This window comes from Lentinus tigrinus (genome assembly GCF_003813185.1).
Source record: "Lentinus tigrinus ALCF2SS1-7 unplaced genomic scaffold L226scaffold_36, whole genome shotgun sequence".
Classification (NCBI taxonomy): domain Eukaryota; kingdom Fungi; phylum Basidiomycota; class Agaricomycetes; order Polyporales; family Polyporaceae; genus Lentinus; species Lentinus tigrinus.
This window is the reverse complement of record NW_027137945.1, coordinates 196,881-223,125: the sequence shown is the minus strand read 5'-3', so window position 1 is coordinate 223,125 and position 26,245 is coordinate 196,881. Positions and strand designations below refer to the sequence as shown.

Sequence of the window (26,245 nt, the reverse complement as noted above, 5' to 3'; positions counted from 1 at the left end):
CACCATGGCGATGAGTGAGCACGTCCTTGTCGATCATGCTGAATCTGTCCTTTTCGAGGGCAGAAAGTCCCGCCCCGGGATGGACGTGGGATGTTACCGGGTGAGCACAGTGCAAGCCGTTTACTCCTCGTTACGCCCTGATCGATTGCTTTGTCGAGTCTGCTCGCGTCCGTCGTCTGGTATAAAACAGCCGGACAAGGTCAGCACGATCTCTCCAGGGTCGAGTACTCTTCTGCTTTCTCTTCTCACCTCGCCCCCATCCCCTTTTCTGCTTTCCCTTCTCACCTCGCCCTCACCTCGCCCCCATCCCCTTCACGGTTCCGCGGTCATGTACGCACTTGCACTTGCTTCTGCTGCCCTTCTCGCTGGACAGGGTGAGTACAAAATGTATAGGGTCCGGTATGAGGTTTGTTACTCACCGAGCGAGCTACAGCCGCTGCCACGGCTGTCCCGCGGAACGCCCTCACTGGCCTTCTCGTTAGGCAGACTACTTCATTCGACCCGTCCGACATCCCTGCTCAGGTACGTCTGGCCAGCATCTGCGGCATGCCGAGCTTGTCAGGGTTACTGATTTCCGCGACGTCTCCGTGAAGTGCCAGCCGGATTGCTCAGTTATCATCTCTGCGCTCAACGTGAGTTCTCCCATGTAAATCCGGTATTGCCACGTACTGACAGCAGAATTCTAGTCTTGTTCCGCCGTCAGCTGCCTGTGCACCGACTCGACCAACATGGGTCTCTTTACGTGCCTTCAGTGCTCACTCGGCCTCGACCCCGACCCTGCGCTCCTGGCGCAAGGCCAAGACAGCCTGAGCGGTTGGCTATCTCCTTTGTTGCTGTTCCCACAACCACTCATATAGTTTGCAGAATACCAAGAGGCGTGCAAGGAGGCCGGCGTGTCCATCACCCCTTTCAGCCTCTCCATTCCGTCCGGGGCGTCCGCGACGGGCACCTCTGACTCGTCCGCCACGAGTCACGTCTCAGTGACGTTCGACAGTGGCCTTCCTACGGGATTCACTGCTACTGGCAGCGGCAGTACGCCGACTGGGAGTAGCGGCAGCACACAGACCACCGCTGGCGGGGTGTCGAACCCGTTCGCGACAGACGGCGCGGCCTCGCATAAAAACGGCGCGGGTTTCCTTGCCGTTTCGTCCACAGCGGTTTTCGGCGTTGTCTGTGTTGCGATGGCCGTTCTCTCGTTGTAGGGAGCGTGGTATGATGGGATGCGCGCGTTTATGCGCATCGTGTCTAGGCGGGTCGGATGACAACTATACCAATATTTGTTTCTTGGAGACACGCTGCCGCTCATCTTCCCCCTCGTTTTCAAACATGGTGTATTGGTATTTAAACATCAACTGGATTCAGTTCATAAGTCATAGTGGCGGCACGTACCAATACTCTGCTACGACAAATGTGAAGCAGTTTGCCTTAGCTTGATGTAACCGGGACTAGTGTTGTAATCTCGATGCGAACATATCCTGCGTGGTACGAGCAAGTTGTCGTCGATCATGGAGCGGTCTAGCCTTCTCTGATAGAATACAGTCATCGTGGTCGTCACGAACCTACACCTACCAAAGCTTTCTCCTGTTACTCTCGAGTCTCTCTCCTCCACGCTTGCTGACTAATGTATCTCTCGTCCGCGCGTGGCCCGCGTCTGGAGGGCGCATCACCTTGACGGCACGCTCGCTTCGCTTAAGTAGATGCGCTCTTGACTTGACCACCAACTGCCACCTCACATTGTTCGCTTTCCATTCGGTGACTGGTTCTTCCTAGAGTAAGTTATCTCCGCGTTGAGGGTGTATCGGAAGTTCGCTAACAAGTGCCTCAGGATCTTTCCTCAGAGGTGAGGGTCATGGCTGGCACACGACCCAAGCGTGGCAGATCCGGATCAAGGTGAACATCCTGCACGCTTTGCACATTTCAGAACTCGCTGACGAGAACCTGTAGGGGCGGTAGGCATCAATCGCAGCGAAAGGCTGTTCAAGTTGTGAAGACGAAGCTCGTCTCTCCGGACGTTGAGAGACTGGGGCCGATCACCACCCTGCCAAACGAGCTGCTGGTCTTGATCTTCGACCTCGCTCAACTGTCGTCCGATGCGCATGCGAAGGATTGGATTGGCCGCATGTACCTGTGCAGGCGTTGGTTCCACATCCTCATCTCTACTCCGCGCTTCTGGCAGGAGATATATGTGTCCGCTCGTCCGGAGTGGCTGGAGCTGTGTCTGTCGCGCTGCGCAGGCATGATGGTGGATGTGTACTTCACCGGGCGATTCTCCATGAACTCGACAATCTCTGCTCTGAAAGAGCACATCCGTGCTATCCGCGGTGTCACGTACTCCCCCGCCTCACGATCTTCCTGGAAATTGGACATTCACAAGCTCTGCTCGATGTCCTTCCCTTCACTCCGCCGGCTCGAAATATCGCTGGAAACGTATTCAGAGCACTTTGCGGTCGTCAAATTGAACCCAGACAATCTCGTTCATCTCGAATCACTCGAGTTGTGGTCATGTCGCGTTCCCACTGATCCCGCAACGTACGTCAACCTTCGGTCGCTCAAGATATGCTATTGCGAGTGGTCAGTTACCTTCGACGAAGTCCTGAATGCTCTAGAGAGTACCCGGGCTTTGAAGGAACTAATCCTTGAGGACTGTTTCTCCGCATGGCGCGACGTCTTCCCACAATATACGGATGTCCGTCCTGCTCGCACTCCGATCGATCTCCCAGCACTGCGGACGATACGACTGGACGGCATCGCTCACGCTCTGACCGCGCAATTCACTAAACACATCCGCATACCCTCCGCTACCCATATCACCATTCACACATACTCCAACACCATACCGCGGCACCCGGGCGTATTTTGGTATCTGTTGTCCCCTGATCCTTCCTCATTCTCTTCCATCTTCTCCTCTGCAACGGCCGTGAACATCCAGGTCTCCCCGGGACGGAGCGAGATCACTGCGAAGACGTCGACACACCATCTCAGTGTGCAGATCTCGAACCCGGGCAACCTATCAAGATATGGACGGCTCGGGTCTCATCCCTCAGAAGTTGTGGACACGCTCATCGAGGCCTTCCGGGATGCCCCAGTGTCGGATCTGAGCATCTCCGTGTCCGGCTCGCATGTGTCCGAGACCACCTGGGAGAACATTTTCCGCACTCTCAACAGCCTCGAACGTCTCCACTTCGACGGAGTTCCCTTGCACCACGTCTTCTCCGGCCTGATGGCCGCGTCTACGCTCGAAGGCTCAGCTGTCTGTTGCCCTCGCTTGACGAGCATCGATATCAAGAGCACCGTCGACAATGGCTTGCGGCTCATACCAAAGGGCACGCGTAGCATTGTTCTGGACATACTGCGTTTGCGTGCGGAGCGGGGGATGCGGCTGACAAAACTCAAGTTTAAGATTGGCCACGAGGACGAAGAGGGGGGACCTCAGCTTGGGCAGAAATTCCTTGGCGAGTTGAGAAGCCTCGTCGGCGAAGTCAAGTACAAGGCGTCTAGTTGGTAGCTACATACTGCACCTATGTCGCCTGTCCTCTATGACTTTGCGTATTTATCGTCTGCTCGTACTCTTCCATAGTAGTATGAAGTGGTCTTTGAGACAGGTGTTTCGCTCCTCCATACCTGAACTTTGTCAATGATCCATGCTTGCAGGTAAGTGGCAAGACTAATGGCTCCACGTCACTCCTGCATGAGCTATACATGAAGCCCCACCTCTCCGGACACTTCGTCTAGCCAGAGGTGTTGCATGCAACTTTTTGAAAGGGCGGCACGGAATATCATGCGGCGGGCGCTAACACTGAACCAAGCCTCCTGAGTCCTCCTCCTCCTCGCCACCATGTCATCCGCCGCCGCCGAGTTCTCTCCTCAGCCGCTAAGGGCGGATTTCACCCATCCCAGTCCTAACGTCGTCAGCGCATATAGCATCTGCAGCGACGCTGAGCATGTCATCGACCCGATACAAGACCACTGGCCGCCCGAAGATGAGACCGTGAAGAACAAGCTGATCCACATTCGCATCCTCGGACATCTTCTCTCTCAGAGACCTCTTCTTTCCGACACAGCTATCTCCAAAGTTGCAAATGACATCGTCTCCTGTCGAAGGGGCTCAGGGGAAGCGGATTTGGAACGGTTGAATAAGTTGGGCAAGTTTTACAGAGACCATCTATTACGTCCATGTGAGTGTCAAGCCGTCTGGTTTATGATTGATCTATCTGACGCGGTGGCGACTGAGTTCGCAGGTTGAAGGGCCGCACCCCCAACGTTTCGTCGCACCCTTCTCCGCCCCCGTTCGAGCTCACGAAAGAGGATGTCCACCAGATAATCACCGAGACCCCCAGAACTTACTCCCATTCGAGACGTCTGGTATGTCATGCCAAACGTCTTTTTACTCAGCCTTGGCTGTTCTCATACCACCTGCAGGCAATGCATCGCGAGAACTTCCGCTGCATAGTGACGCGTATACTTGACCTTGATTACGCGAAAACTTCTGGTACCTACGATGCTGCCGTGTCGACTCTTGAGTTTTGTCATATCTTCCCAGAATTGACTAACAACGTCGAGACCAACCCGGGAAAGGTACACAATGTTTTGCTTCGCTGGACAGGGCACTGCGTTGACCGCTCTGAAGCGCGACTACAGCTGCAATGTGTGGAGCGTGCTGAAGAGCTTTGGCTACGACCACACTGTCAACGACTTGGCAACAGCTGAGAAGATTCATTCGCCGGAGAACACGATGATGATGGTTCATGATTTGCACGACTTCTTCGACAGGCTTGACCTGTGGTTCGAACCCATTCAGGTGCGTCGTCACCTCCGATATCTTGCTCTTTGACTCAAAGGTGGTTAGAACGTCCCCAATCACTATCGGTTGCTCTCGATCTGGATACTATCGCCGCATGGGCTCTCCGACGGGCAAGAGATTACCTTCCAGTCTGCAGACCCCCGAATACCACTGCCCAAGCCAGAGTACCTAGGTATTCATGCGGCATGTTGTATGGTGGCACACATGTCGGGTGCGTCCGGTCTTTTCAACGAGATCGAAAGGGACCTGGAGGAGGACCCCGATCCGATCACAGAAGCGCCGGCATTTGCGCGAGCGTTACATGCACAGTTGGATCATCTCTCTTTGACTGTTATTTGAAGGATAGAGGTAGGGTCGTTATACGAGGGTATTAGAACGAATATCCCCCCTGAAGGGTCTTGGGAATTCGTATGGCGTGGCCTGCGTGATTCTCATCTTGCGAGACAATCTCTGTGGAAAGGCAAACGGACCGGCACATACTACTACGCAGGCGGCGCGTACGAGTACACCGACACCCTCCCGTCGACATACCCAACCGCAACTTGTCCCTCCTCCTCATTGACCGCCAACCGGCTCCACAGTTCATGCGTCTCCTGCACATGCAACACGCTCACATGCCTCCCCGCCTCGCCCGCGCGTGCGGTTTGACTGTCGCTCTCTAGCGCTATCGCACTCGCCAGCTCCGGGTCCATACCTCCACTCCCCAGCCCCGGGCTCACATGGTCGTCCTGCGACGAGTCCAGACCGGCCCTCGGCTTCGGGAGTGGCATGAGCGTGAGCACTTTCGACGCGATGCGCTGGCCGTGGTCACCCGCCTGGGAGAGCGTCGTCGGGTCCGTCGACGCGTCGAGCCAGAGCGCCGTCCCGTATGGCGCGAGGACCATGTCGGACGGCGTGAAGAGCCGGACAGGGGACGCCAGCTGGTGCACAATGAACGGGCTGTCGGTCGGCGAGGCGAGATACGGGAAGGTCGAGGGCTCCGTTGGGTCGAATGTCGAGTGCGAGAACGCTGGGTTCACGGGGAGCGTGAAGTGGTGCAGGAGGTTGACGGGCCATGGGTACCAGGTGTCGAAGCGCATGAGGATGTCGATGTTTGGTGGACCGGATGATGGCCCTGCTGGATGTCGGCGAGGACTGATTGAGAGGGTGTCTATGCGCCAGCGCCATTTGTACTTTGCAATGGGTTCAATGCGCAGAGGTTCCGACTCCGTCGCCGCCGCGAGCGCGCGAGATGCCACATCGGAACTTGGTAGATGGTAGAGGAAGATCCACTGCTTGCAGAACGTCAGCACGAAGCTGTCGACGAACTCGTACTCCAAGCAGTGGTGCTCCTGCGTCGTCAAGAGTCAGCGTGCACCGATACTACTAGGTGAGTGCATGGTAACCTACCGGTAAGCGGAGAGTGGTATCAGCGTGAATTATAGGAACTGTCAAGGAGTATGACAACCGCCCGCTGTCGACGTCCATTATACGTACTTCTTGGTCCGTATCCGTGACAATCAGACGCGACCCATGAAGCCCTAACATCGTGCGGAAGCTGTTGAACTCGCTTGTCCGCCGGAACCAAGGATCCACGCCGGGAGTCGTGAAGTCGATGGTATATATCGTCGTGATCAACCTGCATGTCTGGGCTCAGAATCGCACCCCGTTCCTGGTGAACGTACATGGACGTACTGATTGGTACGAGATTCTCTTCTGGTAACGGCGAGGACATGGGTGCTCCCCGGGACATCGTTGATCGCATACCCAAGCAGACCAGCGACAAGTAGCTCCGCGATGGGCTTCGGCTGCTGGAGGCTCAGATCCCAGCACTCGAACGAATACCTCCGGTTCTCGCGGTCAGTCGACGAGTCGAACAGCGTGAGAGTCATGAGGTAGCGGCCACTCCATCCGCGGAGGAACTCGACTGACAGGTTGCGCGAACCCGTGTTCGACCACAGTCGGCGCGTTGGGACGAGGTGGACGTGCGAGAAGCTCGTTGGCTGGGCGGAGGTCCAGTTGGTCCAGAAGCGGTGGGCGCGCACGACGAGGCGCTCGAGCTCGGATGCGGTGAGCTTTAGGATGGTTTCCTCCTCCTTGTCGTGGTCATGGTGCAGCCCTGGAATGGGGAGCCCTCGCTGGAGGAAGTGGGCTGATAGAGCGCTGTGCCAGACGCTCCGATCCCGGGTGGCTGCTTCGATCGTTCTGCATGTCTGCGATGAGTGTGAGAAGGTAGCTCATGAAGCCCCACATATTGACGCAAACTCACTCTTCTGAGCGCAAGGAGATGATCCACGTCTAGCTCACTGAAAATCTGGAATAGGATGTCGACAGGGAGATCTTGTATGTTCGTCACATGTTTGCTCTGGAGCGTGAGTAGGTGGAAAGGTTTGAGGATTTCATCCATTCGAAACAACTCCGTCCGTGTTGTAGACTCCAAGGCGTAGATCGAGGTACGATACCAGGAGACCAGGTAACAAGTTACCTGAGTGTGGTGGTTCTGACTTGAAGAGTCGAAGACGTAAGTACTATGAAATGGGGAGCAGATAAGATAAGATCCTGCCACAGCCTGCCCTGAAGACCTGCTGAAGACGAACAGGTCTTCCGACCTGGGCCTCTCTCTACAACTTCACTTGCGAAATTGCCGAGCCTATGTTCGTACGACTGCAATGTATGTATTTTAACTTGTGATGTCTCCTTTATGCGCGGCTAACTCCAAATGGCTTTTCGGGCAGGTCCGGGTCGGATACTTGGCCGAGACCCATAGTACCCTCTTGACGAATTGCAGCAGTGCTTCCTATCGGAGGCTTCTTGTGCTCGAGCAAGCATATCAGCAGTCTCCGTGTGTGTGCATGTTGGCGCGAATTATGTGCAAGGTACGCTATCTGCAGGAAAAAAAATGAGCGCGACGCAGTTATAGGTGTTCGATATACTGGCATTGGCTCGATAGAATGTCGATGCCGGTATATCGAGCACCTCGTTCAACAGAACCGCAGGTCATTGTACTCCCAATTGATACTGCTCTGCATCCCATTTTGGACTCGTCATGCGAGCATTCTTGAGTTACTAGAGCGGGGCGAGAGGGGGCATCGGTTTCCTTAAGCTCCTTTCGATTCCTTCATGCATCTCGACTCCATTGCGGCCTCGTCCTCCAAGATTTGGTCGCTCTTGGGAAGCAGCATGTACATGGTTACAAGGAATATCTGGTATAACACACATGACCCGCTCCCCCCCTGCTTCGTTGCAAAGGGCCGCTTCACGTGAGGAGTTGGCATGGAATCCCGACTTTGCTTTGAACACTGGTGGAAATCGACGTCCTTGAGGACCTTGCAGGCATGTAGAAGCCGGGCTTGTATCTTGAGGGAAGCGTCCCGAGTACGTGTGAGTCCCTACTTCCTGTTGCGTGCATGCATCGATTCATAACAAGACCATTACCGAAGGGAGCCTACAGCATCCCTGCAGCCTGACTGAAAGTCTAGTCACAGAAGACGTCCCGCACTGGAATGAATGGAGAATGATGCGCTATCGCCGAGTAAATCCCCGGGTCTCAACCTGTGCGACCGTCGTTAACCTTCGCATACATGGCACGAAGTCCACCAGTGTTCCAAGTGGACCGGGAAGGTACGTGTAGAGTACTGCAGCTATAGAACCTGGCTTACTGATCCTGTATTCAGTGGTGAATCTGCGTTGTCGTCAAGCTCCTGCCCTCCCGTATAAGAGGCATCGTGCCAGACGGCAAAAGCCAGGATCCCGCCCTCTGCTCACTCGAGGTCCTTCCACATCCGCCCGTGAAACGCCTCACCACGCCTCGCCATCATGCGCGCATTCAAGGGCCTTTTCACTGCTGTCCTCGTCGCTCAGGGTTAGGCTCTACGCCAGTATGTTGAACTTCCGATATTGATATTAGTCTCTGCAGGTGCTTTCGCCGTAACCCTTCACACTACCAGCGGGTTCTCCTCCGACTCTGCCAGTGCAGTCCCTTCAGCCGTCTCTAGCGCGGTGTCCAGTGGTAAGGCAACCATCCCGATCACTCCTCATCCTATCTCACATTGGTACTAGTCGTATCCTCCCTCGTGTCTGGTTCCCACTCCGTGTCTGGTTCTGGAGTGACTGCTTCCACGAACGCGACCTCGGTGCGTTAGCAGCGTCGGTGTACCTGATGCTGTCTTTGACGCTGGTCTTTCCTTCCTCGCAGACTGCTGCAAGCTCTGCGGCCTCTTCGACCCATCCCGCGAGATCATCTTCCGCGACCCACCCGACTGAGACCGCACACAACGCTGCCACCGGCATCAGGGGAGTGCCCCTGGCTGGGCTTGCTGTTGTCGCTGCGGCCGTCGGGTTGATGATATGAGATCTAAGACATATGGGGAACACTTGGCGTCGATATGATTTGAACAATATGATACTGAGAAGCTGAACAAGCCGCCTCTCTATACGTACTACATACATACTTACATGCTAGGCACCTGGCGGGCGAGTGCCAGTACCTGGCCTGTGTTTTGACTGTGTTTTGACGCCCAAGCTTCTTGGCCTTATACCACCACGTCTGATAGCCTCTGGCTCTACTACCATCTTACACGATCCAACATGCTTGACCCGAGTTCAACTTGAGCCGTTCTCGAGACATTCATTCATTTTATCGCTGGTCGCCGATCATGGTTGAACCGTGACGAGAAGGTTGCCAGCCTACCAAGGTGCCCGGCTATGTGAGTACTGCAAAAGCACATATACTCCTGAATACTCCACCTGACAAATGACTGTAAGGAACGAAGTTGACATACCCGAGTTGCTTAGCCATTTCTTCTGGACGTGTGACCGCAGCTCCGAGGACGGGCACCGAGCGCCGTCAAAGTGGCGGCCGCAGTTCAACGTCTTTCCTCCGCGGATGCAGAGGAGTCTCAGGAGATCAGTTGCCGCGGTGAGTACGTTGCCTTGTATCTGGCAGATTGCGGTTTCCATGCGTCTGTCCCATTTGCCTCCAATTCGCGTGGACGGTGAGCTTTAGAGCTGTTCCCACGTCGTCTGACCCGCGGTGATGGTAGCCCGCGTCAGGACCGTGTTCCCCTCACGTACTCGCGCGGATCAGTCTATTTTGCTTGTTTTCGTGCGAGGAAGAAGCGGTAGAAGTGGGAAGAGCCGGTCACTGCACCCTGTTGCACCGCCGGCGCAGATGACCAGGATGCTCCAGTGCTAGAAGAGCATCACGCGATATTCGTCGTGTGCGGGCTCAGCAGAGACGCTGTGGAAGTTGGTAGCGTCAATAAGCCGGGACGGAAGTTGCGAAGCCCTAGGACCTCATATACACGGGATCCAGAACAAGGATGATCTGATCAAGTGCCAAATGAGATTCTCATGCTGCGATGGCCTTGTGCGCCCGTGTCCGTGCGGAACAAATAGATGGCGCGGCGTTCGTTGGCAGATGAACGTTGGATTGCGCCTTCCATTTCCGATCGTTGCGATTCTCGTAAATATCCCCCAAGAGCGGGTTCTCCACAGCCCTCATCCTCGCTTCGCGTTCCCGCTGCCCTCTTTCAACTATGCGCTCCTTCAAGACACTCATTTCAGTACTTCTGCTGGCCGCTCAGGGTGAGTATCGCAACTTGTGGGCAAACGTTCTGGCACGTGTTGACGAATTTGTCTTCATCCAGCCTCATTGACAATGTCGGCGGGAGTGCGCCGCGACCCAGGCGTTGAGGTCGTCGTAAGCTCTGTTCTGCCCTCTTGTACATCATCGTCCTCACGGTGTGTGCAGGTGGAGAAACGATTCACGACCGATGTTAGCTTCTCGTCGACGCAAACGTTCACGACTGATGTTGGCTTCTCGTCGTCGTTGACCACGGACTCGAGCTCAACCACGAGTTCCAGCTCGAAGGCGATCACAACCTCATCTAGCGGTACCCTGACTTCGCACTCCGGTTCCACTTCGCACTCAGGCTCTACTTCTCACTCCGGCACCTCCTCTTCTCGCACGACGTCAAGCGGGTCGACTTCAAAGAGTGGCTCTTCGTCCTCGAGCCACAGCAGCTCTTCTAGGAGCTCAACTACCACCTCAAGCTCTCTGTCGGTATGGAATGCATTTCCTTCCATCTCTTTCTTCTCGATGGCTGATATTTGGCAACAGATCACCGGCACGGTCACTGCTTCCAGTATCACCACTGTGATCAGTGCTACGTCTCAGGGCAGTAGCACGCTCACCGTCTCCCCCTCTACGACGCTCCCACTCGCTCCCAGTGCGCCCTCCACGGCGCTGCAATTGGCGTTGGCTTGGATACCAGGTTTTCCCTGGGCGCCGCAGTTGCCGTCGGTGCTGCGGTCATGTTCGGTCTCTGAGGTTTCCGAGAGGAGACCTCGAGACCACCCCAGATACCCTCGCAGTTGACACAATCGTCGACTGGCACTTTCTCTTTGGTTGAATGGCTAGGGAATTCTCTTCTTGTTGTGTTGATTTGCTCGCAGGTTTGTTGTACGTGTCGAGTCGACAAGTAACAGTACTTCCTTACTGTATTATCCACAGGACTGTTCAGCGGCCCGGCTAACGCCGAGAGCTGACATCCATCCAGAATCGCATCCTCTCTCGCACACGAACGTCGTGCTTCGCTGGCATCGCCATCCTGGTCTGCAAGTTCATGTATTCGTGAATCATCCAGGTGTGCATGCTTCGGAGGTAAGGTGCGCTATACTGGGACTTGAGCCCCCTAACGCCTGCGACCCTCAAGGCCCGAGGAACGGCCGCTCTCGAAACACGGCCTCAATAGGGATTCGGCGATACAAGGGCGCACGTCCATTCCCACCAGATGCATGCCTGTCCATCAGCGTGCCTTGCTTCAATGTCCCGGACCTCCGGCCGTATGGGCACGCTCGACCAATCGTGGAGATAAGCACCACCCGTTTCGGCCCCGGGCAGGTCGGTTGCAATCCCAGGACCTAGTATGGCCGGGAGGAGGCCGCTCTAATGTCCCATCGTGCCTCGAGCCTCGACATTTGCATGTCCTGCTTGAAAGGATGCGCACGCGAGGAGAAGACGTGCATGTTGGGAGACATCGCTTGGCTTCCCAGGTACCTGGGCTTTCGCGCTCGATATAAGGCCTCGAAGGGCGGGGGCTTTCCAGTCGCCCTGTGCGTTCTCTTCCACCCCGCTCGTCGTGCACAAGGGACTGAGCTGCGGCCATGCAGTACCTCAAGGCGTTTCTTGCTGTCATCTTGGTGTGCGCTCAGGGTGAGTTGTCCTGTTTGCGGGATTAAGGGGAAGCTCAGAGCTGACGGGCGCGGCGCTCTCAACGTTCAGTCCAGGCAGTGGTGGTGGAGCGCCGGCATGGTGTAGAAGGGGACGTTAGCGGCGTTGTGGTACGTCCATGTGCGTTCTGCCACCCAGACCCTATGTTCTGAGACGTGGCGCAGGAGAGCGTTGTCAAACAAGTGATACCCGCGGCGTCCTCTTCGCGCCTCGTAACATCCACGCACGTGTCGTCGTCATCGGAGGCCTCGTCCTTCACCTCGGTGGTGCCACCTATCACGACAGTCACTAAGACAGTTACGGTGAAGCCAAGCACGTCCGTGGTCCATACGACTATCACGGTCTCCCCGCCGGCAAGCACTTCAGCGACTCCGCACACCACAACGGCAGCTCCCAAGCCCCCTCCATCCCCGCCGGCTTCACCTTCGCACCCGGCGCCTCACAGTTCCCCTTCGGTCCCTGCTGCACCCCCTCATTCGGCGCCGCCTGCAGATCCTACCTCCGCGAGCACTCATTCTACCAAGGTTCCTTCAAAGGCTCCCATACCCTTGACGCCGAGTTCGGTACGTTCCCTTTCATTCTTGGTGTCTTCCTCTAGTACGCGTGTGCGTATGCTGATCGTGCCATGAATACACAGAGCGCATCCCACCCAGCTTCGTCCACGGTCTCTTCCTCGAGCACAGTCGGACCTCTGTCATCTCTCAACAGCACCATCTCGTCGTCCTCCGTCAGCGCGAGCGGAAGCCTAAACGCGACTTCGACGCAATCCAGCCTGAGTGGACCCCTGACGAGTCAGACCGCGCCCGCCGCACAGACGAACCCTGGCGGCGGAAGCCCCATTCTTCCCAGTGGGGTCAGCTTCTCCGGGGCTTCGAGACTGCAGGTTTCTGCTCTAGGAGCTGGAGTGTTCGTTGGTACTCTCATACTTGCGATGTAATTCTGTATACCCAGGGCAGCGCCATAGACATTGACACTTCCTCGGACGTTGTTTCCTTCCGTCCCCGGGTTATCCACCGCGCTAGTAGATCGACCTCGAGTTTGTACAGCGGACTTTTACTTTCATCTATCTCACGTCAGGGTCTGTATCACTGAGTTCACTACAGAGCCATGGAGTCGCATGTTCTGTTCGTAGTATGAGATCCCGACAGTCTTGCCTCAACGAGGATTCGAACATTTGTTGCCAATAACCCGGTGTGATGGCATTGGAGTCCGATAGTGTGGCGGTACAGTTCAATAAGAGAAAATAAACAAAGGTTGCTGCGCCTCGAAGTTCCTCTCACTACTGTCCTCCTCCTTACATCTGCAGGACCACAACGCTATCGCCTCCGTGGCCTAATTTTCGCTTGTAACAAGAGAAGTCTTGCTATGATGCCACAAGAACTGCAGCAACGGCGTCTACAGATCCGAGTCCCGCTTCATGTCTGTCTCGTCATCACAACTGCCGTCCTTCCTGGCTCGATCTGCTTGATCCATGTAAGCGTTTTCTCTTCCAGGTGATAATGATCGATTGACAACCCTTGTCTGTGTGGTGTTGTCAACTGCCGACAACAAAGTGATGCGAGCGACCGCCAATCCGGAACAATACGACTTCATCGCTTTGACCTCCCCGCTGTCACAACGCAGGCAGAATACATGTCAAGCTTCTGATGGCAAACACAAGCTTGCGTATACCTCATGAAACCATGCCTTACACCATGAGGCTGGAGAGTACTCCGACGGTAAGTGAGAAAGTGGGCTGCGTCGTTCTCAATCGTTGACCTATTGGCGCAGCTAGTGGGGTTTCATGGCTGGTGGATCCTGGCACCCTATTGTGTGTTGACGTCGAGGAACAACTCGCTTTGACCTCGCCGTCACGCTTTAGTTGCAGTGCTCGGGCTGGTCTCAGGTTCTTGCCCTATACGGTAAGTACCATCGCATCGCCTATCCCGACGCTTTGACTTGAGCCACTCACGCTTTGACCACTATTGTTGCTGTCCTAGGATTTAGCATAACCGCTTGGACTCTGCGCAGTTGCCTCGATGCCTCGTGTTTTCCGGTATAAAAACGACAGCTGCGAGACCTACAGACCCCAAGTTGGTCCTCGAGCCGATGTGAGTCTCCTCGCAGTACCCTCCTCTAGCTGCAGCGAACTGACATACATTCAGACACGTTTTCAGACAACCAGCACAACACCCTTCACCTCTCTCTCTCCGCCGCAATGCTTCCTGCTTACACGGTGCGTGGTAACATCCATTTTGCGGGCAAGTTACTGATCGCGCGTCCTGACACAGCCCAACCGTCCCATGGACCACCCCAGGCGCCGCAGAGCTGAGTTCCAGGAGCGCCCCCGTCCTAGAGGCATGAGGCTCAGAGGCCCCATGGTCCCTTCTCCGGGACACAATGCCACCGGACGCGATCTGACGAAGACGCTTCCTCCGGAACTGATCGTCAAGATCTGCGAGTACATGGTGGAGACCGAAGTGGTGCGCGACTTGGCTCCCTGGAAGCTCTACCGGAGCTACAAGAAGTGGATCCCGGCCTCGAGCACCTGCATGCGGTGGCGTAAGATTGCGTTCACGGCCCCCAGTCTGTGGCGAGTTATCGACGTCGGGTCAACCGGGTGGGCATTGCGCTTTGGCCTGGACCTCGTCCCCGACGGAGTTCCCCTGGAGATCACCTTCCACGACCCCGGTCCAATCCCGTTCTTCGTGTCAACGTTGCACAAGAATGCACACAGGATCGAGAAGCTGATCATCCCCGAGCTGGACGACCGGGACATTCTCAGCGGTCTCACGAGCATCTTCTGCTGGAGTTCGATGCCCCAGCTCAAGGAGCTCTGGGTGAACACCGTTCCTCGCACCAGGGACGACGACTTCCAGCCTTTCATCAGGCCCGAGCTGGTGCCGAACCTGCAAGCTGTCCACTTCACGCACCTTCGTGTCAACTGGGGTTCGCCGATTATCCCGAACCTGCGAGCGTTGTCCTTGGGCTGCTCTCCCGCGCAGGACCGGTGCTACCTTGACCAGTTCCTGAACATTATGGCCACCTGCCAACGTCTCGAGTTTCTGAAGATCGACCGGGCGTTCCCTATCTTTGGCGAGGATCAGTCCAAGATAAGGATCGCGCTGCCGAAACTTCGGGAGGTCTACCTGACTGCGGACGACCCGCGCGAGGTGCACCATGTCCTTTCTCACATCCGCTTCGACCCCTCCGTCAACATCGACGTCCACATCCGCATCGACGTCGACGGACCCGAGCACCCCTTCGCGCACACCGGCATCTCGAGCGTCATTCCTTATGATGCGGCGTGCATCCCGGTCCTCGGGGCAGCCACGCGTGCGATGGTGAAGGACTACAACTTCGAGTGCTGGGGTCCCGGAGGGTGCGGCCGGCTGGCTCTGACTTTCGACTATCTCAGAGTCCATTACTGGAGGTACACCGTCTCTGAGCACGCGAGGGAGTTCGGCGACCTCCTGTCCCGAGCTCCAGTTGCAGCGCTCACCATCCAGAAGGAGTGGTCCCCATCCCTCGCCACCGCCGATCTCAGCCGCCTCCTGCGCAAGTTCTCGAAGGTCGTCTGTCTCGAGCACATCGGGCTGAGGAATGACCTTAAGAACGTGCTCATGCCGCGCGAGTCTCGCGAGGGCAGCGGTCGAGTCTCCTGCATTACGGCCCTGCCTCAGCTCCGCGCCCTGCGGCTCACGGGCATGGTTTGGGATCCGTACTTCGTGATCGGACTCAGAGATTGTTTACGCGCGCGCTACATGGCCGGACTCGTCCTCGATGACTTGCTGGTCGAATTCCGCGGTCGGGGCACGATGTTCACCAGGAAGGATATCGAGTACCGGACGCTCGACGCGGAGGAGGATATGAAGCAGTTGGTCCGGGGTCCGGTGCAAGTGCGGCGGAACTGAGTAGAACCATGAGACGTACCAAATTTATGCCTTATGCCCTTATGTCTATGTGATGTACCTATGACGATCCCTTCATGATGCGATGTGATGTCCACTTCATTCACCTCTTGGCGATTCTCCCAATTTCGACGACATCGATCAGCACAAAAGCAAGCATTGAGTATTGAATCGACACCGGCCACATTCGAGAGCAGTATTCAGGAAGAACCACCGATATCCTTTGAAAGTTCGTATAGACAGGGACGGTACTCATACCTAACGGTACGGAGATAACTGATAATCAAGGTTCTCGACAAGAGGTTTGAGCTCTGCCTTGAACTGCTCATGCGTCCTTGGATTCGTGTGGACATGGTGCTGCGGGAGATAAAGCTTTAGCTCTTTCAGCCGTGCGCCCCTCTCTGCGCGTGCCCGCAAGGCATCCAGGATCAGATCGCATGTGTCATCTTCCATTTTGAGACAACGGTACGACGCAACGGATGCGAGGTTGAGGCAGCAGAGTTCCCCTTCACTGGGTAGTGATACGGTCTTGACGGCTGAGAAGAACGTGGTGTCTAGGGAGCCCTCTATGTGCTGCAACGTGGGCCAGCTCCGTAATATCCGCTCCCAGGTGAACGAAAGTACGCCGTTCATAGTCGCTAGACTGAACTTGCTTACCGGCGCCTCCGGGTATGCGGTTAGTGGCCCGTTGAACATGCGGGTGACGTTGACTATGTGAACACTCGGAGTTAGCTGCACATGCAGGGAGCGATCCCCAGTCTCCGCAGTCAGGTCGTAGGCTCCGAACAGCACTATATAGAGGGAGGTCGCGAGGGAGATGGTGGGAGAGAAAACGGCGAGATTGACAGGGAGTACATCCCACAGGCTATATGGGGCTGGCGAATCAGCTGGCGCGTTCATCTGGATGTCAATGCGACGTGCATTCGGCACGCGAATGTGAGCGAGGAGTTGCGAGGCCAGTTTGGCCGGGATAGTGGTAAGTTGCAGCATACAAAGGCGCGGCAACACGATCGGGGCACGGCCTGGCGGGTTCGTCTGTGCGAGACCGCGGGGAACGTTGCGCCAATTCGTGAAGCAGTCGTGGAGGATCACTTCGCTCAGGGACTTCGCGTTTGAAAGAGCCTTCAATAGGCCCTCGAAGTCGATACTCCATGGGCAACCGCATATGTCGAGAGAAATGAGGCTGTAGTATACTGCGGGGTTGGCGGGGACGTGGCAGGAACGCAGCTTGAGCGTCTTCAGATGCGTCAGGTTCTCTGGCGTCGAGTCAATCACCGCGTACCGAGGCGAATCGGTAGACAGGGAGATGTCGATCTTTTGGAGTGAAGGGAAAGGCACGGAGAGGAGTCGGGCAATGTCCGAGACCCAAGAGGGTCTCAGAATCGTACACGTGATCCCACGGATGGTCGACGCATGCTCTTCGATGGTGGGAATAGTGGACAGCAGCGAGAAACGTCCCGTAATGTATACGTCCGCTGGAACACCCACGCAGCGCGACAGACAGAGTTCCAACCACTCTGGGTGTGATGACACGTAGATGTATCGCCAAAAGCGCGGTACGGAGGTGATGAGGTGGTGGTACCAACGACGACAGACGTACAACCGTCCAAGCCAGTTGGCGGCATCGAGCGCGTCTGAGGTCGGGTGCGAGAGTTCGATTACATAGAGCAGTAACTCATTGGGTAGGGTGTTGATTGGCTGGGCTTCATTGAGCAAGTCTAGCGTTCGAAGGACTTCTTGTTGGGGTATGGTCTTCCTCTTGAGAAGACTGTCTCTCTTGTTGGCGAGAGCCTGGCGGTCCGCGCGTCTAGTCGCTCCGGCAGGAGAATAGACGGTCTGCTCGACGGCATCGGAATCAGCTGGTTCCGGCACAGTACTAAGTCTAGATCAGAGAGACGCAGTGGAGGGATCTACACGCCGACGCTCACCTAGCAGCAGCCCTAATTCTCTTCCGGCCAACCATAGCATATGTCAACTCCAATTTGTATTAATTAAAGCTGAGGCGTGAAGCTTGCAGGCTGCGGATATTTCGCCACCGTCGTCACGTCAGTAGAGTGATGTGAGTCCAACAACGAGGATGACCAAGACGCACCTATCGTCAGAGTTAAATGCGCTCAGTCGCGCTCACCAGGAGGTATGTGGCAACGTCGGTGGTTTTGGTCCAAGTTTGAAATTGCAAACGCCTACGACTCGCGGCCACGTGGTCAGCGCTTCAAGAACAGTGCCACCGCCACTGACTCTGAGAGACCGTGACGTGCAGGGCCTATCCTCAGGATCTTCCTCATTTGCTGTCTTTACGAACCTTCAGGTTGCTTTTCAGGTATATTCTCCACACGTAACTGCCCTGGAACTTGATCTGAGGCTCATCTCACCACCAGGACGTCCCTAAGGTAACAACTTGACGAGCGAATGGCATTAGTAGACATCCTTGACAGTAAGTTTGGTCGCCACGGCCTGACGAGTCGCCACGTTTGAACGGAAAGACGGTGGAGGTAAGCCCAGAATATTGAAATACGCTCAGAATAACATGGCCTCACTATCAGCAGATGGAGCATGCAGTGCCGTCGTGCACTGAGCCTTCGATACGCGTGCTCATCGAGTACAGGATTTGCTGGGCCGCAGGCGAGTCTTGTGTTGCAGCGATTCGATGATGTCACTTACTGACAGGCCCCAATATTACAGGCCGTCCTAGGTGAGACCAGGACAGAAGCTGGAACGCCACCTAACCGTCTCGGTCGACCGCCGCGGCGCCCGGTTTCTAATGGGCCACAACCGCACATGAGGCCGTTGCTCTTGGTTCAAGCTGCGATCCTGGATGGTTTGAAAAAGGTGGGGTTACGTGGATATACTTGACATACCGGCGTGTATTGACTCTTCTATATAATGCCCCAGGATTGACGTAGAATTGCGAGCCGTCCTCCAGCGCAACCTGAATCAACATGCGCCTCCTTGCGTCCTTCGTTACTGCAGCTCTACTCGCTGTCGTCGGTTAGTATGGTTGTCATTCCTCGAGATGTCAACTCACCATCGTCTTACAGCTCAGTCCAGCCCTGTCCTTGGGGATCGAGACACCGAGGATGGGTCTCCGTCTGCGGGATGGTTTAGTCACCACCATCACCATCACCACCCCTCGTCATCGCACACCATCCTCCCATCGACCTCGCTCTGTTCCGAAACCTCCGCGCTGCCGTCGACTCCGTTGAGCTCCTTCAGTATCACCTCATCAGCATCCGCAACCATCATATCCACCGTCCCCAGTGGTTCTGCGACTACCGTATCCACTCCAGAGACCTCGGATACCGACACGGGGTCGGCCACTCCGAGCTCTGTCACGTCGGTCGTCCCTACCAGTTCTGGAGGTACAGCGCCAAACGAGTCTGCGACCTCCGGGACGGCTGTCTGCTCGATGCCGGTCAGCTCTGCGACTGGATCGTGCACAGTCGGCCCTGCCTCCGGCACCTCGCCTACCGATACGGGAACGGCAACTGGTACTGCGGCGAGCTCCTCCGGCACTGGCACGGCGTCCTTGAGTAGTACCTCGGCAGGCACATCTATCCCTACCATCACGAGTGGTACTGGTGTCTCGTCGACTGCCGGGGAGCCTAGCGGGACTGCCATCACTTCTGTTGTGGGCACGAGCATGACCGCTGTGTCTTCGACTGCTCCGGGAGGTCTTGGCACGTCCCCCACGGCGACTGAGAGTACGCCGGAGTGATGAAGTAGCACTCGCATACTGCCGTGCGAGGAGCTTGAAGAGTACGTCTGACCAAGGCTTTCCGTTCGACAAACCTGGTACGCTGACATAGCTTGCGCTTTGCACAGTGGTATCCTCCCCGCCTCGTATGATTGTAGAGAGATGTATGATACAGTGCGTTCATAACTATGATCTGAGTATGTCTCTGCGATGCGTGTCCCATGATGTTGTGGACATACATACGTTGTTCCGTTTCAGCTCTGTCAGGTGAGGCCGAAAGGAACAGCTGAGCTAACTCGCCGAGAGCATCCTCACGACAACCCACAACCACAAAGTCCACGCGCATCACGAACGTTTTCGGTAATGTGCGTAACCTCCTGCATGGAACCTTGCGCAACCGGTCTCGCTGACTCAATATGCGCAGCTTGTCTAGCCAGGTTCTGGATCGGCCATGTTATACCGCGCGCGGGCATGCCTTCCCGCGTGCTCGTTGCACGAGCACCAGCCCTGCCAATTGGCCAAACTCTCGGTTTTGACGTCTACTCAATATCGTGCCAAGGGAACCGCAGTGCGGATGCGCGGCACGGTGCCGCGAGTGATCTTCGCGTATGTGTTGCACTGCCGCTGATGCCTGATGTTACAATACTTTGCGGTGACTCCCATGAGGCTTGACCCTGCGGCAGAGCGTAAAGTATAAATTTGAATGACGACGAGGGGTGGTTTCAGCATAGAAGCCCAACCGACCGACCACACACTCGCTCCTTCACATACGACTTCCTATCCCAGCGGTTACGGATATGTTCCAAGCTTTCTTTGACAATCGCTGATGGGGTGTCTCTGCAGCACGCGCTGTGCCCTTGGACCCTCCGAGGCTCGTGGCGGTCAGCTCCGTGACTGCATACACACTCTTGGAGCATACCACGGTGCCGACGACGACGGTGCCGACCACAATGGAGCCGACGACGAAGGTGCCGACCACAACGGAGCCGACCACCACTGCGTCCACCGAGGCCTGAGACTGTGTACTCGAGTAGTAGAGCTCATACACCTGGGCCCGTCCTGTGAGTTTTCTGCCTCATTGACGTCTATCTGATACTCATTTGCTATATTCACCGTTATCGTCGAAGGCACAGATGGTCATACGCTCTTCTGCATGTAGAAGAGGCAGATGTCGATGAACTTCTTGGGCTCTTCGTTTGAAGTATCGCTCTTTCAAGAATGAAACAGTGGACATTCCTGTCGTGTTTTCACCTAATTTATGGAGTAGGCAGTCGGCCGAAATGTCTCTCTCCATTATATTGCCGGGACTCTGAAAGTCGGAGGATAGCATCGCCGCGGCCTCGGTAATCAGGAAAAGTTGGGCCTGCTGGCCACGCTTAGTAGTAACCACAGCCTAAGGTACTAAACTTCGAGCCTACAATCTAGCGTTAACGTATGCTACCCCATTAGAGGGAGGGAATCGTGCGTATTATATGCACTGTACTGGATCTATGACACTACACAACAAAATTATTAGTCGGCCTTGTAAAACCCGCTCGCCAGTGACCCAGAAGACCGCCGTCCCGGAATGGTATCGCTCTTACCCGATTTGGGGGCATAAGTCCGCAACGTCATTGTGTCGATCGAACCGCAGGTAGGGTGGTAGTATATAAACACGAACACCACCAGCGGTGGCCCCCGTTCCTCTTGTCTTCTTGTCATGACTATCTCTGCGTGCACACCGCGTCCACGTCCTGGTCATCGCAGCCGTCGCCGAAATGATTGAGAGTACTGCTGTGCGTGCCCTACGCAGTCAGCGCATGTCTCGGACGGACCGTTGTGGAAGTAGCTCACATTCATTTCGCAGTTTGTAGCCGCACGTGGTAGACACCCTTTGCCCAGCAGAGATGCGGCGCATATAGGCACTCTGACGACCTTTCGGACGACCGAGCACTCAGGAAGGCCCTCGGGGTCAGGACCTCGACTTTGGTCATCGCAGCGATGAGCAAACATGTCCGGTGAGTCCTTGATTCATGGAATCGGTTGGCGATGTCACACCAGGCAGCGGACAGGAGAAGTTTTAGACTGACCTTGTCCCGCTCACTTTGGCCTCCCGGATTGACATCGACGATTGAACGCTATCGGTCGGTGATGTTAATCCGGGACACGAGCAGTGCCAGTCCTTGCATATCGTCATTGGTCATTGGTAGTCGCGGCGACGGGTAGGGAACCACGCGCGATCGAGAACCAGTCAATGTCCCATACCAGATCCCACTCACGGGTGTGAGGTACCCGAGTGCCAGACGGACCTTGTGCGCGCCCACAGCGGCATACATCGCGTCAACAACGGACCTGGCTTATGCGAAAAATAAGGGAGACATCGACATGGCAACGAAAAATGACGGCAAGGGAGACGGGGACCGCAGCGCTCCCGCACGTACCTTGTTCATTTACCACCATCTCGACCTGCTTGCCGGTCTGACAGTCGCTCCTTAATTTCAAGCTGGAAAGAAGTTCACACTCGTTACTCCTCAAACCCATACGATACCACGGCGACGAAGGACGCGCCTGAACGCTATTTGACGTGGGCGGCGGCGGAGCGGAGGCATTCACACATCTCGGGGACCGGCAAGGCACACGGAAGCAAACCCCGGCCGACACCGTCGGTTAGTGAAGACCTGCCTAACGCGGTAAGCTGTTGATGTTCAAGACGCGCCTGCTCCTTCGAATTTCCCTCGCGCGTCCTCCCACTGCTCGCTCAACACGAGGCTGCCCGTCGTCATAACACGAGGCCCTCGCGTTCACGTCCCTCAGCAGCAGCAGCACCCAGGAGCCCGTGTTCAGCTCGCCGTGCTGTCCCTTCACGCTGCCATCTCCTCCTGCGCCAAACCGCATCTAATCTCTACTTCGGACTCTCTTCTCGTCTGGCTAATTTACTGACCTTGGATGCTCTCTTCCGCCGTAATCCACGTCTATGTCACGACAACAGTACGACTCATCAACGCCCGAGTCCCCGTCGCCAAACTCCGGCTCAAGACCAAGCTCGTCGGGTAACATCACGGACCAATCGAGGGACCCCGCGCACGGACCAACTCCCGTATCCGAAGGCCAGTCTTCCTCCCCCCAGTCCCCTCAGGGCGTCTCTTCGAGTTCAGAAGGCTATCCGTCGTGGCTCCCCAAGCGTCCCCCCGGTCCTGCTCCTCGCTCCACCATTCAGTCCTCTGTTGCTGGCATGTTCAGCGAACCAGGTCCCAGCAATGAGCCCGCAATGGTAGGCCGGAAGCCGACGCCACGATCGGTACGCATCGTCAGCCTTCAGAGTCAAGCGGAGAAGAGTACGCGTCGAGAGCCAACGGACCAGTCTCGTGCGTTCTCTGGTGCGGGGCACGCCCGTGCGTGGTCGCGCGCGACGAGCGCTGCCCTCACGCCAACCCTGTTCTCAGCTTCGGGTGGCGAGGGACAGCTGCCGCGGCCAAGGTTCAAGGCTCCTGGTCTCCAAATGGACTTGCTCCTCGTTCCTTCCTGGAAGATGCGCTTGTGGTATTATCTCTTTCCTCTCTTCGTTTTTGCGCATATCCCTCTTCAAACTTTCTTCGACTTCAACGCTGCGTTCATCCTAGTCTCGTGAGTCACCCTATGCGACATCTCTCTCCCCAACTCTGATCTTCCCTGCAGTGTGGCGAAGTTCCCAAACCCGGAAGCACCTGGCGTTCCTGGCTCCGGTCGCAACTGGGCCTTAGCGGCCGCCGCCTACATTGCGTGCTGGTTCGCTTGGATTGCGGTCGTGTTTGTCTTGTACGAAATTGTCTATTCCTTTGTTCGCCGATGGCGAGTCAGTGAGTGCTATTTCCTGCGACGTGTGTTGGCACACATCTAATTCAAACACACCTTCTAGAGCGCCCATTAGTGCTTCCCATCTACTTCTCTTCCGCCGCCTTCAACTTCGCCGCGATGTATTCCTACGTGAACTTCTGTTTCATGTACCATATACGCTGGTCCGCCTTTGCCGGCGAGCACGGCAGCCTCCCGGATGGTCTCGCCGAAACCTTCTACTTCTACTCGCAGAATCTCCCGACGGTCGCGCTCTTGATGCCGCGTGCGGCATTATGCATGGCGTTGCTCTTCTCGTTTTCCTCTCCCGATCCGGGCGCTGTCGCGCTCGCAGATGCTGGCATCAGCCATAGAGACGGGACGTTCTTCCGCGCTTCTGATGGAACGCTGACGAACTACGCCCGAGGTGTGCTCATTGCCAACGCTGCTTGGACGGCGTGGCGCATACTGGTTCTCTTGATCAGCTGGTGCGTAGTCCTGATTGCTTTCAGATGTGTGCCTATTGTTCATCACAGGTGTTGTGCAGGGTCGGTCTCTGGATCTTCAGTGGACAAGGCTGCGCCGGTCTCTGTGGGCCACGGTACCGCTGGGAGGAGGAAGATGCCGAGAAGGCAGCTGCAGCTATTAACGACAATGTCTCCGATTTCGACACTCTACCCTGGTCTTGGAAAGAGTGCACGATCTTACGCATCAAAGACGCATACGATTTCTGTCTTACGAACAAACATACACGCGGAGAGTCTGCGCTTGGAAAGGAAAAGGCTCCCGCACCAGCAGAGCCTTCGACTCCGTATCCCGGCATGGAACGCATCTTCGCTGCTGTAGGCCTGCCGTCGGGTCCGCAACCTTCTCGACGCGGTGTTCTATCTGAAGAGTTGTTTGAGAGTCCGAGGCATACTCCCGAACTGGACGAGGCCGGAGGCGTCAAGGCCAAATCGGCTCCCGAGTTGTCCGCGATTTTGCCGCCCACCCCAGCTGTGCAGCAGAGGGAGAAGCAAGGCGCAGATCCATCAGGTCCACTAATGAAGCTGCCTTATCCATTCACGGGGTACGGTGCTCAGATCTCCTCGGAGGATGTCGTCCCTTTCCCTCCGTCTCCGGCGATCGAGGACAAGGAGGTACCCATCGAAGGGGAAGAGACTCACCACACTGGCGAGGAGGAAGAGGGAGAAGAGGAAGAAGAAGAAGAGGCGGAAGAAGGCGAGGAGGAGGAAGATGAGAGCGAAGTGCCGTCGTCGGAGAGACGCACCTCGGGATCGATGTCCAGTTTGGGCCGCCCCGTCGCGTCGCGTTATCCCTTCCAGTTCCGTCGACCTAGAGGAAGCATGTCCTCGGCTTCGCACATGAGCCCGCAGACGCACTCGACGCCGTATTCGACCCAGTCTCGCTCTACGCAGTCGCGTTCGACGCGCCATTCCCGCTCAACGCAGTCCACTGGCAACGTCGAATCGTCAGACTCGCACTCACCTCGGTCGAATGTGAGCTCAAACGCGAGCCCGATGCATTCGAGCTTCAGCGGAAGCGTTATTCCCATGCCACCGCGGCATCCACAGGCTCAGCAGGTGCAGAGAAGAGCGAGAGCAGGAACAGTCCCGGTTGCGGGGCCCTCGTCCCCAGGCTCACCCTCTCCTGTCGTTTTCCCCGGCAGCCGGCCACGCGCTCGGACACGCACAGAAAGCATGGTGACAGACCCTTCGATGAGCTATGGCCCCATCCCGATTGGTTCCTTCGAGTCCGATGGCGAAGACTATTATGAAGAACACGAGCTCGATGAGTCGCTCATCGAGGTGCCCGAGGCTGAAGGTTCCATTGAGGAGGCCGAACGCCAGGACAGCGTGGGGCTACTGTCTGCTGCCCCTAGTCCTCGTGCTTCCCTCGCGAACCTCCGCCATCGCGGAAGCGGTCTATCGCATCGACGCTCGAATGGATCGCGCTCGCACTCAGGAGGCTCTCGCTCGCATTCTGGCGGCTCTCGTTCCCAGTCGCGCTCTCGCACCAACTCTGGCACGTCGATCTCGGAGGTTGCGCGGTCTCGCGCTCAGTCGCTCATCGCGTCCATCGGCGCCGCCTCGCGCTCGTCAATTGATCTCGTGCGCTCGCGGACGAACTCACTCGTGCGTCTCGCGGACTCGCCATACGCGTCGACATCGTCCGAGGCGGTCCTAAGCAGCCCTGAGAACCATACCTTCGGCCACCCGCTGCGCGAGCAGTGGCGCGCGGAGGAAGCGATGCATGAGATGTCCGATATCGCAGAGTCGGAAGTTAACGTGCGCATCGACCAGCCAGAGGAGGCGACAGCGAGCTCAGAGCAGGAGCTGCACTCGGCACGCTCGAACCTCTCGGCGCCATCCGAGCACCAGTCCGAGCTCAGCATGCATACCGAGCGGGGAGGCGTGGCGATCGCGGGACGCGATACGTTGGCGGTGCCGCCGCTCCCCGGGCAGGCACATCGCGACGAGAGCATGCCCGACGTGAGCACGGCGCCGCAATCGTTCATCACTGCACCGACGACGCGCGAAGATACGACGAGCAGCTCGGGACAGACGCAGCGGACGTGGGGCACGATGGAGCATTACACGCATGGTGCTGACTGGCATCCCATGTAGGTCCGAGCGCGTCGTCGCCGCTGACCTGCTCAATGCCCAGGATGGACTCTCGACTTTGTGGACCCTTGGACGGAACCTGGGACTCTTGCTCGATGATGACATTGGCCGAGGCTTGCGCGAGTCGTCAAGCAGCGCCGCTCTAGCTAAGTATTCGCCTCATCGTCCCCCTTTCGTGTTGCCTGGATATCTTCACTTGTTTATACTTACATCTATTTGCGCTTGCATATCATC

The 26,245-nt window shown here is 56.4% G+C and overlaps 11 protein-coding genes across 11 annotated transcripts; 9 read left to right on the top strand and 2 right to left on the bottom strand.

The window, feature by feature from the left end:
• The first annotated feature begins 244 nt into the window (after positions 1 to 244).
• On the top strand, positions 245 to 1,484 carry L226DRAFT_562760 (uncharacterized protein). Its single transcript, XM_067683521.1, has 5 exons — positions 245 to 374; positions 434 to 522; positions 594 to 632; positions 687 to 813; positions 865 to 1,484. The coding sequence occupies exons 1-5, from the start codon at positions 329 to 331 to the stop codon at positions 1,200 to 1,202; spliced, it is 639 nt and encodes a 212-aa protein (XP_067531159.1). The 5' UTR covers positions 245 to 328; the 3' UTR covers positions 1,203 to 1,484.
• A 252-nt stretch (positions 1,485 to 1,736) lies between these two features.
• L226DRAFT_538830 (uncharacterized protein) lies at positions 1,737 to 3,617 on the top strand. Its single transcript, XM_067681569.1, has 3 exons — positions 1,737 to 1,770; positions 1,850 to 1,890; positions 1,945 to 3,617. The coding sequence occupies exons 2-3, from the start codon at positions 1,850 to 1,852 to the stop codon at positions 3,503 to 3,505; spliced, it is 1,602 nt and encodes a 533-aa protein (XP_067531158.1). The 5' UTR covers positions 1,737 to 1,770; the 3' UTR covers positions 3,506 to 3,617.
• Positions 3,618 to 3,835: 218 nt separating this feature from the next.
• L226DRAFT_574687 (uncharacterized protein) lies at positions 3,836 to 5,140 on the top strand (the record flags this gene model as incomplete). The annotated part of the gene is made up of 5 exons (XM_067685088.1): positions 3,836 to 4,175; positions 4,232 to 4,362; positions 4,420 to 4,575; positions 4,628 to 4,798; positions 4,847 to 5,140. 5 exons carry the CDS (start codon positions 3,836 to 3,838, stop codon positions 5,138 to 5,140), a joined length of 1,092 nt encoding a protein of 363 aa, XP_067531157.1.
• A 6-nt stretch (positions 5,141 to 5,146) lies between these two features.
• On the bottom strand, positions 5,147 to 7,286 carry L226DRAFT_616091 (uncharacterized protein). The gene is made up of 4 exons (XM_067686863.1): positions 7,050 to 7,286; positions 6,476 to 6,993; positions 6,191 to 6,419; positions 5,147 to 6,132 (listed from the first exon to the last, which is right to left on the bottom strand). Exons 1-4 carry the CDS (start codon positions 7,185 to 7,187, stop codon positions 5,284 to 5,286), a joined length of 1,734 nt encoding a protein of 577 aa, XP_067531156.1. The 5' UTR covers positions 7,188 to 7,286; the 3' UTR covers positions 5,147 to 5,283.
• A 1,310-nt stretch (positions 7,287 to 8,596) lies between these two features.
• On the top strand, positions 8,597 to 9,131 carry L226DRAFT_525872 (uncharacterized protein; the record flags this gene model as incomplete). The annotated part of the gene is made up of 4 exons (XM_067679005.1): positions 8,597 to 8,642; positions 8,697 to 8,789; positions 8,840 to 8,913; positions 8,976 to 9,131. 4 exons carry the CDS (start codon positions 8,597 to 8,599, stop codon positions 9,129 to 9,131), a joined length of 369 nt encoding a protein of 122 aa, XP_067531155.1.
• Positions 9,132 to 10,028: 897 nt separating this feature from the next.
• L226DRAFT_226036 (uncharacterized protein) lies at positions 10,029 to 11,446 on the top strand. Its single transcript, XM_067673040.1, has 4 exons — positions 10,029 to 10,366; positions 10,429 to 10,481; positions 10,533 to 10,844; positions 10,902 to 11,446. The coding sequence occupies exons 1-4, from the start codon at positions 10,318 to 10,320 to the stop codon at positions 11,157 to 11,159; spliced, it is 672 nt and encodes a 223-aa protein (XP_067531154.1). The 5' UTR covers positions 10,029 to 10,317; the 3' UTR covers positions 11,160 to 11,446.
• A 324-nt stretch (positions 11,447 to 11,770) lies between these two features.
• Positions 11,771 to 13,278, top strand: L226DRAFT_562757 (uncharacterized protein). The gene is made up of 4 exons (XM_067683520.1): positions 11,771 to 11,996; positions 12,066 to 12,124; positions 12,179 to 12,577; positions 12,652 to 13,278. The coding sequence occupies exons 1-4, from the start codon at positions 11,948 to 11,950 to the stop codon at positions 12,949 to 12,951; spliced, it is 807 nt and encodes a 268-aa protein (XP_067531153.1). The 5' UTR covers positions 11,771 to 11,947; the 3' UTR covers positions 12,952 to 13,278.
• A 561-nt stretch (positions 13,279 to 13,839) lies between these two features.
• L226DRAFT_538825 (uncharacterized protein) lies at positions 13,840 to 16,002 on the top strand. Its single transcript, XM_067681568.1, has 4 exons — positions 13,840 to 13,915; positions 13,994 to 14,104; positions 14,159 to 14,229; positions 14,285 to 16,002. The coding sequence occupies exons 3-4, from the start codon at positions 14,212 to 14,214 to the stop codon at positions 15,905 to 15,907; spliced, it is 1,641 nt and encodes a 546-aa protein (XP_067531152.1). The 5' UTR covers positions 13,840 to 13,915; positions 13,994 to 14,104; positions 14,159 to 14,211; the 3' UTR covers positions 15,908 to 16,002.
• Positions 16,003 to 16,130: 128 nt separating this feature from the next.
• On the bottom strand, positions 16,131 to 17,867 carry L226DRAFT_616088 (uncharacterized protein; the record flags this gene model as incomplete). Its single annotated transcript, XM_067686862.1, has 2 exons — positions 16,131 to 17,780; positions 17,833 to 17,867. The coding sequence occupies 2 exons, from the start codon at positions 17,865 to 17,867 to the stop codon at positions 16,163 to 16,165; spliced, it is 1,653 nt and encodes a 550-aa protein (XP_067531151.1). The 3' UTR covers positions 16,131 to 16,162.
• An 803-nt stretch (positions 17,868 to 18,670) lies between these two features.
• Positions 18,671 to 19,779, top strand: L226DRAFT_225851 (uncharacterized protein). The gene is made up of 4 exons (XM_067673038.1): positions 18,671 to 18,733; positions 18,797 to 18,892; positions 18,943 to 19,660; positions 19,727 to 19,779. The coding sequence occupies exons 2-3, from the start codon at positions 18,844 to 18,846 to the stop codon at positions 19,617 to 19,619; spliced, it is 726 nt and encodes a 241-aa protein (XP_067531150.1). The 5' UTR covers positions 18,671 to 18,733; positions 18,797 to 18,843; the 3' UTR covers positions 19,620 to 19,660; positions 19,727 to 19,779.
• Positions 19,780 to 22,415: 2,636 nt separating this feature from the next.
• On the top strand, positions 22,416 to 26,141 carry L226DRAFT_225810 (uncharacterized protein). The gene is made up of 4 exons (XM_067673037.1): positions 22,416 to 23,201; positions 23,253 to 23,413; positions 23,473 to 23,875; positions 23,935 to 26,141. The coding sequence occupies exons 1-4, from the start codon at positions 22,552 to 22,554 to the stop codon at positions 26,012 to 26,014; spliced, it is 3,294 nt and encodes a 1,097-aa protein (XP_067531149.1). The 5' UTR covers positions 22,416 to 22,551; the 3' UTR covers positions 26,015 to 26,141.
• The last annotated feature ends 104 nt before the right edge of the window (positions 26,142 to 26,245 follow it).

What these genes read in the sequence shown, in the direction of transcription:
- L226DRAFT_562760 (XM_067683521.1), top strand. Translation starts at nt 329, where the DNA reads ATGTACGCACTTGCACTTGCTTCTGCTGCCCTTCTCGCTGGACAGG. An exon ending in TTATCATCTCTGCGCTCAAC is followed by an intron (nt 633 to 686) that starts GTGAGTTCTCCC and finishes GCAGAATTCTAG; the next exon opens with TCTTGTTCCGCCGTCAGCTG. An exon ending in AGGCCAAGACAGCCTGAGCG is followed by an intron (nt 814 to 864) that starts GTTGGCTATCTC and finishes TATAGTTTGCAG; the next exon opens with AATACCAAGAGGCGTGCAAG.
- L226DRAFT_538830 (XM_067681569.1), top strand. Translation starts at nt 1,850, where the DNA reads ATGGCTGGCACACGACCCAAGCGTGGCAGATCCGGATCAAG. An exon ending in CGTGGCAGATCCGGATCAAG is followed by an intron (nt 1,891 to 1,944) that starts GTGAACATCCTG and finishes GAGAACCTGTAG; the next exon opens with GGGCGGTAGGCATCAATCGC.
- L226DRAFT_616091 (XM_067686863.1), bottom strand. Translation starts at nt 7,187, where the DNA reads ATGGATGAAATCCTCAAACCTTTCCACCTACTCACGCTCCAGAGCAAA. An exon ending in ATCTCCTTGCGCTCAGAAGA is followed by an intron (nt 6,994 to 7,049) that starts GTGAGTTTGCGT and finishes CACTCATCGCAG; the next exon opens with ACATGCAGAACGATCGAAGC. An exon ending in AGAGAATCTCGTACCAATCA is followed by an intron (nt 6,420 to 6,475) that starts GTACGTCCATGT and finishes CCAGACATGCAG; the next exon opens with GTTGATCACGACGATATATA.
- L226DRAFT_226036 (XM_067673040.1), top strand. Translation starts at nt 10,318, where the DNA reads ATGCGCTCCTTCAAGACACTCATTTCAGTACTTCTGCTGGCCGCTCAG. An exon ending in ACTTCTGCTGGCCGCTCAGG is followed by an intron (nt 10,367 to 10,428) that starts GTGAGTATCGCA and finishes GTCTTCATCCAG; the next exon opens with CCTCATTGACAATGTCGGCG. An exon ending in ACCCAGGCGTTGAGGTCGTC is followed by an intron (nt 10,482 to 10,532) that starts GTAAGCTCTGTT and finishes CGGTGTGTGCAG; the next exon opens with GTGGAGAAACGATTCACGAC.
- L226DRAFT_562757 (XM_067683520.1), top strand. Translation starts at nt 11,948, where the DNA reads ATGCAGTACCTCAAGGCGTTTCTTGCTGTCATCTTGGTGTGCGCTCAG. An exon ending in CATCTTGGTGTGCGCTCAGG is followed by an intron (nt 11,997 to 12,065) that starts GTGAGTTGTCCT and finishes CTCAACGTTCAG; the next exon opens with TCCAGGCAGTGGTGGTGGAG. An exon ending in TACCCTTGACGCCGAGTTCG is followed by an intron (nt 12,578 to 12,651) that starts GTACGTTCCCTT and finishes ATGAATACACAG; the next exon opens with AGCGCATCCCACCCAGCTTC.
- L226DRAFT_225851 (XM_067673038.1), top strand. Translation starts at nt 18,844, where the DNA reads ATGCGCCTCCTTGCGTCCTTCGTTACTGCAGCTCTACTCGCTGTCGTC. An exon ending in AGCTCTACTCGCTGTCGTCG is followed by an intron (nt 18,893 to 18,942) that starts GTTAGTATGGTT and finishes ATCGTCTTACAG; the next exon opens with CTCAGTCCAGCCCTGTCCTT.
- L226DRAFT_225810 (XM_067673037.1), top strand. Translation starts at nt 22,552, where the DNA reads ATGTCACGACAACAGTACGACTCATCAACGCCCGAGTCCCCGTCGCCA. An exon ending in GCTGCGTTCATCCTAGTCTC is followed by an intron (nt 23,202 to 23,252) that starts GTGAGTCACCCT and finishes TCTTCCCTGCAG; the next exon opens with TGTGGCGAAGTTCCCAAACC. An exon ending in CTGGTTCTCTTGATCAGCTG is followed by an intron (nt 23,876 to 23,934) that starts GTGCGTAGTCCT and finishes GGTGTTGTGCAG; the next exon opens with GGTCGGTCTCTGGATCTTCA.